The following is a 14,480-nucleotide window of genomic DNA, read 5'->3' on the forward strand; positions in this document are numbered from 1 at the left end:
TCGATTGGAGGGTCGCAGGGCGTGTTGGGTGTTGGGGGTGGTTGGGGCAGCGGGAGTGGCCCTCCATCGGGCACAAGGTGCCTGATCAGAAGGGCCAACCCCAGGCTGTCAGAAAGTCGCCTGTTTTTGTTAAATCCCCTTGGAAGCGGGCGAAGTGGCCACTTAAGGGCCTTGATTGGCCTGGGGCGGGCCATTTTCCGCCAATGCCGCTGCCCTACAATAAGTGGTAGCGGAGGCAGGAGCGGGTTGGGAAGGGCCCCCCGAGTCTCCCGTTCGATTTTACACCACCCCGCCACCATCCTGCCCTTTGGGGGGGATGTAAAATTCAGCCCAAGATGTGAGAGATTTTTGACCTTAAAAAGTAGCTCTCTGAAGAGAGAGAGAAAACCAGGACAACATCACGAAAACCCTTCCAGCTGAGAACTGGCAGAAATGCAGCAAAAGCCAAAGAAGGTGCCCTGCTGTAAGTTCTACACTTCAACTTGTGCAGCAGAGAACTGAATGTTTCAATCTCCAGATTGAAAACTCAACTACCAGAGAAATCTACAAAACCCAAGCCTGCAACTTTAAAAGAGGAACTGACCTCCAAGACGATTCAACAAGTTTACCGTGAATCCTGAAAACCTACCTCACTTTAAACTACTTACCCCTTTTCCTCTCTATCTATCTCTTCTTGTGTGTGCGTGTGCCCGCGCAAGCGATTGAATGCATTTGTGGGTGGAGTTGCGACCATTTCAGGAATGAATATTGCTCAATAAATAGTTAATCTTCTGTTTAAAACCTACAAGAAAACCTGTCGCTGTCTGTTTATTTGACAAATAAAACACAAAGGGGTTAAAACCCTAGTATCAAAAACACTTGCTGCTGTCAGTTGGGTGTCGAACAGTGGGAACCACCCACTCCTCTTACCACTTGCCATTACATTGCCCACAATTTTAAAATGCCTTGTGTTTTTTAAAAAAATTATTTGGTTTCAAATATTTCTCCCCCTTCCCCCCCACCATGCACCATTGAAGCTGAAAACCCTTGCTGTGTACAATTACACAGATATCCATTCTTCAGGTGCGAGGCTAGACAGAGAGATGGAATTTTTCCTCTGTTCACTATTTCCAGTGAAATTGTAAATAAGTCATAAAATGGATTTACAATTTTGCTGTAAAAGCAAAGAAAATATTTCCCTTGAGTGTCAACAGACCATTTAATTATTATGGCGATGGAGGGCATCACATTTTAGCCTGATCCTATATTTACCTGATATCCACACAGGCACGCTTAGCAGCAATTTTTGTTTGTTTCTCTACCTAAGGGATACCAATGACAATTATAGTGCTCACAATGGAAAATCAACGAACTCAACATACTGCAGGGATCAAACCCAAGAGCTTCCCGTGCAGCTCGGTTTTTATACCTATTGAGCATCATTAAAAATTGCTTCTTGATATAAAAATGTCCTTTTAAATATCTTGAATACACTTGGCTTACACTGTCGGAATTATGGGCTGGATTTTAAGCAGTCCTCGACTTCGAGATCCATGGCGGGAGGGGGGACCTGAAGATAGCTCTGGATGAGGCCTGCCATGGACCTCAACCTGGCATGGCCCAGCCTGATCCTCCTGGCAGCAGTGAGGCTCCATGGCGCCCCCACCCCCCACCCACTGCTGGACGACGGGATCACAATCAGCATATTCAAATTAATAAAATTAATACATTTACACATACTCACCCGCAATCTTGAGGGCCTGCTGCAATCTTCGGCATGTCAGCTGGCACTCCCACACCTTCAGATCCCCGTCTGGGGAAACGAGGCACGACACTGGTGGGGAGCGGGGTGGGGGGGTGGGGGGATATGTTTATCAGTGTGGAGGGGGGGAAACAGGGTCAAATAAATGTCATGGGTGTAGGGGATGGTGGGAACGGTTGTACTTAAAACTTTGTGCAGTTCATTGGTTGGGGTGGGGGGGGGGGGGGAGGTCAGATGTTAAAGCTAAGTGTTTTGGGAAGGAAGGGCAAATTGTCTTTGTTATTGGGGGGGTGGCAGAACAGCAAAACAAATGTATTCAGTAAATGTTATTGTATATGTCTTTAAATATTTAAATTTCCCAGCAGGGCTGACTGTCCTTTAAAAAAGGCGTCAGTGTCTGCGCACAGGCAGCTGATGCCATTGCTGGGCACAGACAGCCGCCCCCTCCATGTGATTGGTGGGGGGGGGGCAGGCCGCTCCGGCTATTTAAATGAGCCACCGTGCTTGAGATTGCAGTGGCTCTTTGGTGTGCGGCGAGCTCATAGAATCCAGCTCTATGTCTTCCAGTGGTTAAAAGGATGTTAGGAATCATTTCTTCACACAAAGGATAGTTAAAATTAGAATTAGAATTAGAACATTACAGCGCAGTACAGGCCCTTCGGCCCTCGATGTTGCGCCGACCTGTGAAACCATCTGACCTACACTATTCCATTTTCATCCATATGTCTATCCAATGACCACTTAAATGCCCTTAAAGTTGGCGAGTCTACTACTGTTGCAGGCAGGGCGTTCCACGCCCCTACTACTCTCTGTGTAAAGAAGCTACCTCTAACATCTGTCCTATATCTATCACCCCTCAACTTAAAGCTATGTCCCCTCGTGTTTGCCATCACCATCCGAGGAAAAGACTCTCACTATCCACCCTATCTAACCCTCTGATTATCTTATATGTCTCTATTAAGTCACCTCTCCTCCTCCTTCTCTCCAACGAAAACAACCTCAAGTCCCTCAGCCTTTCCTCGTAAGACCTTCCCTCCATACCAGGCAACATCCTAGTAAATCTCCTCTGCACCCTTTCCAAAGCTTCCACATCCTTCCTATAATGCGGTGACCAGAACTGCACGCAATACTCAAGGTGCGGCCTCACCAGAGTTTTGTACAGCTGCAGCATGACCTCATGGCTCCGAAACTCGATCCCCTACTAATAAAAGCTAACACACCATATGCCTTCTTAACAGCCCTATTAACCTGGGTAGCAACTTTCAGGGATTTATGTACCTGGACACCAAGATCTCTCTGTTCATCTACACTACCAAGAATCTTCCCATTAGCCCAGTACTCTGCATTCCTGTTACTCCTTCCAAAGAGAATCACCTCGCACTTTTCCGCATTAAACTCCATTTGCCATCTCTCAGCCCAGCTCTGCAGCCTATCTATGTCCCTCCAGGGCTGTCTCTACTCCCCTTCTTAAACAAGGGGACAACATTTGCTATCCTCCAGTCTTCCGGCACTATTCCTGTCGACAATGACGACATAAAGATCAAGGACAAAGGCTCTGCAATCTCCTCCCTGGCTTCCCAGAGAATCCTAGGATAAATCCCATCTGGCCCAGGGGACTTATCTATTTTCACACTTTCCAAAATTGCTAACACCTCCTCCTTGTGAACCTCAATCCCATCTAGCCTAGTAGTCTGAATCTCAGTATTCTCCTCGACAACATTTTCTTTCTCTACTGTAAATACTGACGAAAAATATTCATTTAACGCTTCCCCTACCTCCTCTGATTCCACACACAACTTCCCACTACTATCCTTGATTGGCCCTAATCTAACTCTAGTCATTCTTTTATTCCTGATATACCTATAGAAAGCCTTAGGGTTTTCCTTGATCCTATCCGCCAATGACTTCTCGTGTCCTCTCCTTGCTCTTCTTAGCTCTCCCTTTAGATCCTTCCTGGCTAGCTTGTAACTCTCAAGCGCCCTAACTGAGCCTTCATGTCTCATCCTAACAGAAGCCTTCTTCTTCCTTTTGACAAGCGCTTCAACTTCTTTAGTAAACCACGGCTCCCTCGCTCGACAACTTCCTCCCTGCCTGACAGGTCCATACTTATCAAGGACACGCAGTAGCTGCTCCTTGAATAAGCTCCACATTTCGATTGTGCCCATCCCCTGCAGTTTCCTTACCCATCCTACGCATCCTAAATCTTGCCTAATCGCATCATAATTTCCTTTACCCCAGCTATAATTCTTGCCCTGCGGTATATACCTGTCCCTGCCCATCGCTAAGGTAAACCTAACCGAATTGTGATCACTAACACCAAAGTGCTCACCTACATCTAAATCTAACACCTGGCCGGGTTCATTACCCAGTACCAAATCCAATGTGGCATCGCCCCTGGTTGGCCTGTCTACATACTGTGTCAGAAAACCCTCCTGCACACACTGGACAAAAACTGACCCATCTAAAGTACTCGAACTATAGTATTTCCAGTCAATATTTGGAAAGTTAAAGTCCCCCATAACAACTACCCTGTTACACTCGCCCCTGTCGAGAATCATCTTCGCTATCCTTTCCTCTACATCTCTGGAACTATTTGGAGGTCTATAGAAAACTCCCAACAGGGTGACCTCTCCTCTCCTGTTTCTAACCTCGGCCCATACTACCTCAGTAGACGAGTCCTCAAACGTCCTTTCTGCCGCTGTAATACTCTCCTTGATTAACAATGCCACACCCCCTCCTCTTTTACCATCTTCTCTGTTCTTACTGAAACATCTAAATCCCGGAACCTGCAACATCCATTCCTGCCCCTGCTCTACCCATGTCTCCGAAATGGCCACTACATCGAGATCCCAGGTACCAACCCATGCTGCAAGCTCACCCACCTTATTCCGGATGCTCCTGGCGTTGAAGTAGACACACTTTAAACCAGGTTCTTGCTTGCCAGTGCCCTCTTGCGTCCTTGTAACCTTATCCCTGACCTCACTACTCTCAACATCCTGTACACTGGAACTACAATTTAGGTTCCCATTCTCCTGCTGAATTAGTTTAAACCCCCCCGAAGAGCACTAACAAATCTCCCCCCCAGGATATTGGTACCCCTCTGGTTCAGGTGGAGACCATCCTGTTTGTAGAGGTCCCACCTACCCCAGAAAGAGCCCCAATTATCCAGGAAACCAAAACCCTCCCTCCTGCACCATCCCTGCAGCCACGTGTTCAACTCCTCTCTCTCCCTATTCCTCGCTTCGCTATCACGTGGCACGGGCAACAAACCAGAGATAACAACTCTGTTTGTTCTCGCTCTAAGCTTCCACCCTAGCTCCCTGAATTTCTGCCTTAAATCCCCATCTCTCTTTCTACCTATGTCGTTAGTGCCTATGTGGACCACGACTTGGGGCTGCTCCCCCTCCCCCTTAAGGATCCCAAAAACACGATCCGAGACATCACGAACCCTGGCACCTGGGAGGCAACACACCAACCGTGAGTCTCTCTCGTTCCCACAGAACGTCCTATCTGTTCCCCTAACTATGGAGTCCCCAATGACTAATGCTCTGCTCCTCTTCCCCCTTCCCTTCTGAGCAACAGGGACAGACTCTGTGCCAGAGACCTGTACCCCATTGCTTACCCCTGGTAAGTCGTCCCCCGCAACAGTATCCAAAACGGTATACCTGTTGTTGAGGGAAACGGCCACAGGGGATCCCTGCACTGCCTGCTGGTTCCCTCTCCTTCCCCTGATGGTAACCCATCTACCTACTTCTTTTACCTGAGGTGTGACTACCTCCTCATAACTCGTCTCAATAACCCCCTCCGCCTCCCGAATGATCCGAAGTTCATCCAGCTCCAGCTCCAGTTCCCTAACGCGGTTCTCGAGGAGCTGGAGTTGGGTGCACTTCCCGCAGATGCAGTCAGCAGGGACACTCTTGGCGACCCTTACCTCCCACATTCTGCAGGAGGAACATACAACTGCCTTAACCTCTGGAACTTACTCCCACAAAAAGCGGTTGAGGCTGGCAGTCAAATGAAAGTTTCAAAACTGAGATTGATAGATGTTTATTCGGCAAGGGTGTAAAAGGTTATAGAATCAAGGCAGGTAGACAAAGGTAAAATACAGATCTGCTATGATCTAACTACAGCAGAACAGACTTGAGGGGCTGAATGACCTATTCTTGTCTCTATGTTCCTAAAGACTTACATGGTTCCTGGAGATAGGTAGACAGTGACACGCTTCCAATTTTGGAACCTCTGTGAGGTGTAGACAGAGCTTTCTGTGTAGTGCAGACAGCCGATGCTGGGAGGAACGCACTCCTCTGTCACTAGGTGCCAGTTTTTGCCTGTATTGAGGGAGTATTGCAGCTGGATGCCATTGGAGTCTGGAGATTGACTGCCACAGCCTAGATTGAGCTCAAACTGTAACAATGTAGAGGCGGTCACATGAAAGTCCCAAGTTTCTGCAAACCGGGGCTTGCCTAGAAAACAGAAGAGACATAAGCATCAGAGATGAAAGGCAGTTTGTGTCTGGGTGGAGGGGATCTCAGGAAAACGTTTTATTATTTTAACACATCATGGAGCAAACATTCCTCTGTTGACTATAGGGCTAATGTTATTGATTTTTATTACAATTATTTACTGACTCTGTAATGTTATTGTTCATAATCCCTGTGAATGCAGATTAGTGGGGTGCTGTGCTCTGAAAAGTCCCGAGTACTTCTTAGTAATGAATGTTTGTATTTCGGTTCAATTACATACCTATATTAGCATTAAAAACTAGTGCTGTATCCTTTGAGAGGCAATACATATCTGCCTTGCCCCCTTGAATGCGATACCAGTTGGATTGCAAGTCAGAGGAATCCTCAAATGTATCCTGAAAATCAGTAAGGGAGCTATCGTTCATTCCAATCAGGACATCATCCAAGGCCCACTGTGCACTGAGCTTTCCTAAAAAGAAAGGAGATCAAAGTTATAGCACATGATAGGACACAAAATATATCATATGACATTCTTGCCAATCTTATCACAAATTAATCAAATCTTTAAAAATTGTTAATATGAAGGATAATTTCTTCACCCGAGCATGGATTGTGAAAAGACTCAAGGCTATAAATTAGTCAGTAGAAGTTTAAAGCATGGAAGAAGGCTATTTGCCTCCTGGTGCTTGTGCTGCTCTTTGCTCGAGCAATTCTAAACTAATCCCACTGTGCCACCTTTTCTCTGCTTTTAAAGTTTATCGAATCTTCACTTAAGAGTTTCTGCCTCAAATCTTTCCTGCAGCAAAGCCCGAAGAAATTTCTCCTCAACTCTCCATCCAGTTGACTAAAAATGTTAAAATAATGACCACCTCCCCACCCCCTCCCCACCCCCCGTCACTAAATCTGATACCAGTATCAAATTTCACTTGGCTGCTTTAACAGAGTCTTTGACCAATTTTAAATAACAAAAACAGGATTTGACGAGTGTACCAACTGCCCACACAATAATCTGTCCAACACTAATTCCTGATTTTTATATTCAATTGGTTTGTAATAGAACAACTATTTTCCAAAGTATTGCTGCACAAGATGGGAAAATGCAGAGCAATGGGTGCAAGGCAGTAACTTAATAAAGTTCAAAAGGGCCCTGATAGCAAGGCTTAATTAGTTTATAACTGTGATTTAATCTCCAAGATTAAATAATAACCTAATCACTATCTGTTCCATTTTACGTGAAGTGGAAGGGGAGGAATTAGTGCAGATGCTGACTTCCAGTGAGATGCAAGTTTTGGTGTTGCATTCTTACTTCAAGTTAATTGTAAAGAATTTACAGATGACCTATCAGGAAACTCCATGGCCAACGTGTATATGTATATACAGAACAATGTTATACCTCAGTAATTCTCAGTGGATTAAGGGGAGGCGGTGGCGTAGTGGTATTGTCACTGGACTAGTAACCCAGAGATGCAGGGTATTGCTCTGGGGACATGGGTTCAAATCCCACCACAGCAGAAGGTGGAATTTGAAAATTTGAATTCAATTAATAAATCTGGAATTAAAAGCTGGTCTAATGATCTAATCGCCCCTTGACATTCAACGGCATTACCATCGCTGAATCCCCCACTATCAACATCCTCGGGGCTACCAGTGACCAGAAACTGAACTGGAGTAGCCATCCAAATACCCTGGCTACAAGAACAGGTCAGCGGCTAGGAATCCTGAGGCGAGTAACTCACCTTCTGACTCCCCAAAGCCTGTCCACCATCTACAAGGCACAAGTCAGGAATGTGATGGAATACTCTCCACTTGCCTGGATGAGTGCAGCTCCAACAACACTCAAGAAGCTCGACACCATCCAGGACAAAGCAGCCTGCTTGATTGGCACCCCATCTACAAACATTCACTCCCTCCACCACCGATGCACAGTGACAGCAGTGTGTACCATCTACAAGATGCACTGCAGCAATGCACCAAGGCTCCTTAGACAGCACCTTCCAAACCCGCGACCTCTACCAACTAGAAGGACAAGGGCAGCAAATGCATGGGAACACCACCACCTGCAAGTTCCACTCCAAGTCACACACCATCCTGACTTGGAACTATATCACTGTTCCTTCACTGTCGCTGGGTCAAAATCCTGGAGCTCCCTTCCTAACAGCACTGTGGGTGTACCTACCCCAAATGGACTTCAGAGGTTCAAGAAGACAGCTCACCACCACCTTCTCAAGGGCAATTAGGGATGGGCAATAAATGCTGGCCTGACCAGCGACGCCCACACTCCATGATTGAATTAAAAAAAAATTAAAATCAAGTAATCTTGCAGTGTTTACGTCATTAATCTAATATTTCAGTCAAGTCATTATCAAGTATCATGAGAATGAAGTGTCACAGATGTCGATGTTAACTGTGATGCTCAAAACCAATAAAAGACCATTTTATATGGTAACAAGTCAGACTTAATGGGCGTTAATATTCAGATTTTTAGAATTGTCCTTTTTTTATTCTTTCATGGGAAGTGGGCGCCACTGGCACGGCCAGCATCATTGCCCATCTCTAATTGCCCCGTGACAACTGAGTGGCTTGCTCGGCTATTTCAGAGAGCAGTTAAGTGTCAACCACATTCTTTTTTGTTGCCTATGCTGATATCCAATATTTTTAATTGGTTTTGACTCCAGCTTGCATTCTATAGTATCTAGTTATTGCACAGCCTCCTTGCCTTCATTACGACATAACCTAAAATCATACCCTGAAATCAGGTAATGTCTTGTTGGCCAGAACTATCAGTGACAAGTCTGCTGCTTGAACGAAACAATACTCCAATGTTTGATTCTGAAGTGTAGCTTTCCAGCTTACCATGTTGCGGCTGCCACCAGCGAAATGCTGTAGATATGGTTTTGGCTTCTGGGAGTAGTTCTATTGTGATTATCTGAGGTTGCAGAAAAGACATGTAGTCTAGCTCACGCAGAACATTCCAGGTCACTCCGTTGTCATTGGTGTACTGCACAATAATTCCTATATTTGGAGAAAGAAATAGGATTAAGTGTGACCCTAGGATTTTGCTTTACACTGGCAGATCTCCCATGGCATTGCTCACAACAAGTCAAAGGTTACTTTGTTGTAAGAGGTTGGGGAAGAGCTAGAATGTAGAGTTGGTGGAGGGTGAAAGAATTTGGGACAGAAGATTGTAAGAGATTTTCCCAGGAACACTGATGCTTGTATTTTTTCATTGTTTACTTATAAGGATTCAAACAGATGAATAGATAGAGAAATTGTTTATCTATCTATCTGCATGTAGATAAATGTTTTGTTCCCCTGATATAACACACCTATATAAGTTAGTCTCTGCATGCAACATGGAGAAGTTAATTTTTAACTTTACTGGTGGTCTGATGGTTTTCATAGTCAAAGCAAAGAAGAAATATATATTTAACTCAATAACTTGTTCATCTAAATTTGTGTCTTTCCTTCTTTACCAAATATATCTGCAACAGTACTTAATGCTACCAAACATTTATGCTTCAAGAAACATAGATAAGTTACTGTCTACAAACCTCACACTGTCTTTCCAGAACTCCATGTTGTTTATATGGATCATTCTGGTTCCTGGTTGTTTGTGATAAACACGACAAGAATTTGTATTTAGATATAGCCTTTAACATAGTGAAACATCCCAAGGCACTTCACAGGAGCATTATCAGATAAAATCGGACACCAAGCCCCATTACGAGATATTAGAGCAGATGGCCAAAAACTTAGTCAAAGAGGTAGGTTTTAAGGAGTGTCTTAAAGGAGGAGAAAGAAGAGAGGTGGAGAGGTTTAGGGAAGGAATTCCGGAGCTTAGGGCCTAGGCAGCTGAAGGCGCAGCCAACAGTGGTGCAGGGATTAAAATCAGGGGACGCTCAAGAGGCCAGAATTGAAGGAGTGCAGAGGTCTTGGATAAATGAAATGTAGCTGGTGTAACCAGTAAACATCTATGACAAAATATAAAAAAATGCTGTGAGTTATTCCTGCTGAAGCCCCTGCCATTCACCAGTTTTCTCCTCAGTTATATCTGTTTAACTGTCCTATTAAATTTGTTACAAAAACAAGAAATGCCGGATTCACTCAGCAGGTCTGGCAGCATCTGTGGAAAGAGAAGCAGAGTTAACGTTTCGGGTCAGTGACCCTTCTTCGGAACCCTATTAAATGTGTTACTGTGAGAGATCAGTTAGTACACACTATACATGGTTTTTGTTTTTAGAGTTAACAGTGAAAGGTTGATGTTTCACTTTGCTTTTGACATGTTATAGAAAAACAGATCTGGTTATTTTATTTTCTCCTAAACATGGTATTTAAGGGTATTCCCTGGAATAATTTTTCAATTGATGCACAGGAATGGGGGAGAGAGGGGCTCTACAAATAGCAAGTCCTTGGGTACTCTGTGAATGACCAATCTTGCTTCGATCACAAATCAATTTCTGCAAGTTGTAAACATAAATTCATGTTGAGAACTATAATTTGCTACCTTGTGGAGTTCTTTTAGCTGAGACTAACGACTCTGTGACCCCACATGAATTTTAAACTTGGGTTTCTGAAAAAGTCGCATGCCTTTTGATGAAAAACATTGTTGGCAGCATTTTGGACAAAGAAGATGATTAATATAGGCAAGTTTCATAATTTCTTGTAAATGTTGCAATTTTTTAAGAAAGGTTTTAAGTTACAAATCTGATTCTAGTTGTGAGTCTTTAGCTTAGAGTAGAGATGACAATAGCAGACAAGACAATATATGGAGTGATTTCATTGGCTCGCCTTTCTTTTATTAATCTGTACCACTGACTCCTCATGCTGCATTCCTGTTTTCATCTTTTGCAGCTCCTCATTCATCATTTTTTTTGATTTTCCCTACCTCTTCAGCTCTGATTAATTTCTAGCTTATGAATACAAAATTTGAACCAATCCGCATCAGAAAGATTTGGCAAGATATATTATGGATGATTTTATTGGCTTGCTAGTTTTTGCTGACTGACCAATTTTATTTGCAGATATTTGAACTTTATAATTACTATTCTGATACCTGAACTCAAGTGCCTGTTCTTCATAGACGGAACTTGGAGCTGAATGTTGGCAGTACATTCAACTATGTGTGCTTCACAACTGAACCCAATCTTAACCACATGCGTGTGTCTTTTCCAACATTGGTCAGCAGGTAGCAATAAGGAGCAAGAATATTAGCTTATTTTTCTGCTCCCTGACTTAGGGTGGCTGGCATCAAATTAAAGCAAATTAGAGCCAATAAGATGAGGCTTAAATCTGGGTCTTCTTGGTCTGTATGGTGTGCTAGCACATGGACAGTGCAATCCAGCAGCTTTAAAACATACATGCAAACAAGAGTGATGATAACATTGCAGATACCTTCCTGGATAGAATTGAAAATACTATAATTCAGTTCCCTGTGCAAATAAATGAAAGCGAAATGACAAGGTTTTAACAAACACTTCAGACTCCAGTTACCTTCATTTCGAGCTCTTGGTTTGCTGCAGGAGGAACCAAGGGTTTTGCTTCCAATGCGGATATAAAATTGAACCAATCTATGCATAAAACACAAAGATTACAAGGTTCATAGGAAGAAGGTACTACCAGCACACTTAGTTAGAAACATCCTACGGCATCAGACAGGCCCACTGAAAAGGACTGTACTGTATTACGGCCAATATCAGAAACTCAGATATGATCAAAATTGGAAACCATTAGGCATTGTAGTGGGTATAGTACTGGATTACCAAATCCAACTGCGGCAAGCTCTGAAATTGAATTCTGGAATGAATGACTGTGGAACTGATACATTGTGAGGCTGGGGTCGGGTATGGATTTCAACCCTACTTGCTCAGTTGAAACTGGGATAGTGAGCAGTTAAAATGCCTTGAGTGATTTTCCTGCTGTTTTCCCACCTGGACCCAGGCAGGTGGCAAAGGGAGCACCTGAAGCTGACAGGCCCTTCTTTACATCTGCAGATTGCTATTGTAACTCAGGTTTGAGCGGGGAACCTGCTGCAGCTTAGGAACAAACACAGACATTTATCAGTCCTTAGCACAAGCTATCCAGAACTCAGCAAAAATTGATAACCTCTCTCTGATGGTGTGGGAACAGGGTAAATTCACACTGGGATACTATGCAGTGTTCTTCAGAAGTGGATATTAGGGCACGTTGATAGGACAGACCAGCAGGAACTTTTCATCTGCATATAGCTCAAGCTTCTGACTGACCTGCCCTTAATATGACATTGAATGATAAAACTATTGCATTTTACAGCCCTGACAATCCTGTTAATGAACACTAATCATTCACCAGTAAATGTAAACTTATTACCATCATTATAAGGGTATGGTATTCAGCACAATGGATTTTTGGTTAAATTTGAATATCTTAAGGGCAGTTCCTTGCAACTCTTCAGGTTCACACTTCGAACTCCAAATCTGACTGGATTAGTATTTCCTAATGGTGCAACCAAGCTTAGAGACAGCTTCAGCCACTACCGATCACAACATTTATGTTCATCTCGAATGAGCAGCGTGGTATCCATGCTTATCTGAATTGACCAGAACTGAGCAAATTCAGAGATTCAAGCTGGCTCAATTTGGATTTGCAGATAATCTGTACTCTGCTTCAAGAGATATAAATGTGGCTGAAATGTTATTGTTTAAAAAAATCAATATGCAGTTAACATTTGTACATTTTTTTCATGAAATAAGTGTGCTCACACAATGCTATCAGAGAACTGTTAATGTAAAATTGTTCTGCAACTCATATCAAATATACATTTTGCTTTTAACCTGATGTTTGTTGTGTCAAGACTGACAGTTCTGGCCTCTCTTCCCCCAGGGCCATTGAAGTAGAGAGATTTCCCATCATTCAGTATCCCGCAGCCTATACCAGCCTGCCCTCCTGTAACCTTGAACCAGAGTGGACTGAGTTTATCCTCGAAACGATCAGTCATTTCACTGGGATTTGATGTATTCGGCACACAGGTTCCTTCTTCAACTACAAGAGAATGGAATCATTCATCATCAACAGAAGTAGGTTTCTGCATTGAACATTTAGCATTAAAATGTGGAATCATTGCTATTAATTAAACTGAAAACAGAAGCACAAAGAGAAGCAAAGAATTGAGCAAGTTTGGAAAATGCACATCAGTAAAACAATTGCTAAAAGTCACATTTAAAATAATTTATAATTCTTGGATATTGTTTCTCCTTTATTATCCTATGCACAATATGCACATTAGAAATAAACAGCAGACATTTGTATTACTGTGTGATTTGCAAACACTACTAAATGTGCTCAGTGTATTGAAGGGGGCAGACAAAGATCTGGCTGTAGAAGTAGGTTATTTTAAGTAATTTAAGTCATGTGATGACTAGCACATTCTAGTAATGGTGGAAGTAACACCAGAACAATGCCACAGTCACTTTTTTTAAAAATCAAAAGGGCCCCAGTATTCTTTGTAAAAGAGAAATTTACAGATTTTTAATAATGTTCCATCCAACTTAACTAACATTATAATACACAGTTCATTATTAAGCCTTTACCTGTCAGTACTCAGGCCGTTACCTCCCTGACATGGCTGACAACATGGTGCCACTCCACATTCAAAAACTGAGCATCATTTTCATTAGACTCAGGTGCAGCTTCACACAACAGTATGAGGAAAATAAAATCTACATTCTTCCCCCCCATACCCAATCTTTGATCAGCCACTGGCCAGAAAAGACCACACCTGACTCTGAACCTTGGTTCCTCAATTGTTTCCTGGACATTTTACATTACGAATTATTTGTTATATTGCACGCCTTAATACAACACATGGGAGGTGAAATTCGGCTCGGGAGGAAGCACAAAATGGATGATTGTACAGTGGTGTCTCATTTTACACTCCGCCTGATGTTGAATGGAAAAGGATATCAGTTTGAGTGTAAAACACGAACCCAGTGTGTTATTGCCCATTACACACTACCGCCTAGTACACTGAATTCCTGCATCTCAGGCATCTTGTTACAATGAGAGGGGTATGATGTAAAGCTTAACCTTATCAGCCATATATACATCTGAATAATATTCTGCAATTTAAAAATGAGAACACTTTAAAGGTCAACAATTATACAACAGCATAATAATGCAGCTCAATGTTTTATTTACATTCTGGGTGATTTTATGGAATCAAATTGGCCTGATTTCCCACCGAGACTTGCTGTTCAGAGGATCCCAATCAAAGCAAAACTACTTTTTCTTTGTTGAGTATT

At 43.1% G+C, this 14,480-nt stretch overlaps 1 protein-coding gene across 2 annotated transcripts in view; it reads right to left on the reverse strand.

Moving 5' to 3' along the window:
* reln (reelin) overlaps nucleotides 1–14,480 on the reverse strand; it is a 399,693-nt gene that overhangs the window by 103,660 nt on the left and 281,553 nt on the right. For both annotated transcript variants that reach the window (XM_068059265.1, XM_068059264.1), the window contains exons 30-34: nucleotides 13,014–13,221; nucleotides 11,695–11,771; nucleotides 9,058–9,216; nucleotides 6,485–6,673; nucleotides 5,931–6,204 (exon numbers count right to left, since the gene is read on the reverse strand). In XM_068059265.1, coding sequence (XP_067915366.1) covers nucleotides 5,931–6,204; nucleotides 6,485–6,673; nucleotides 9,058–9,216; nucleotides 11,695–11,771; nucleotides 13,014–13,221 — 907 coding nt within the window. The remainder of the gene's footprint in view (nucleotides 1–5,930; nucleotides 6,205–6,484; nucleotides 6,674–9,057; nucleotides 9,217–11,694; nucleotides 11,772–13,013; nucleotides 13,222–14,480) is intronic.

This window comes from Heterodontus francisci, chromosome 27, assembly GCF_036365525.1.
Source record: "Heterodontus francisci isolate sHetFra1 chromosome 27, sHetFra1.hap1, whole genome shotgun sequence".
NCBI lineage: Eukaryota > Metazoa > Chordata > Chondrichthyes > Heterodontiformes > Heterodontidae > Heterodontus > Heterodontus francisci.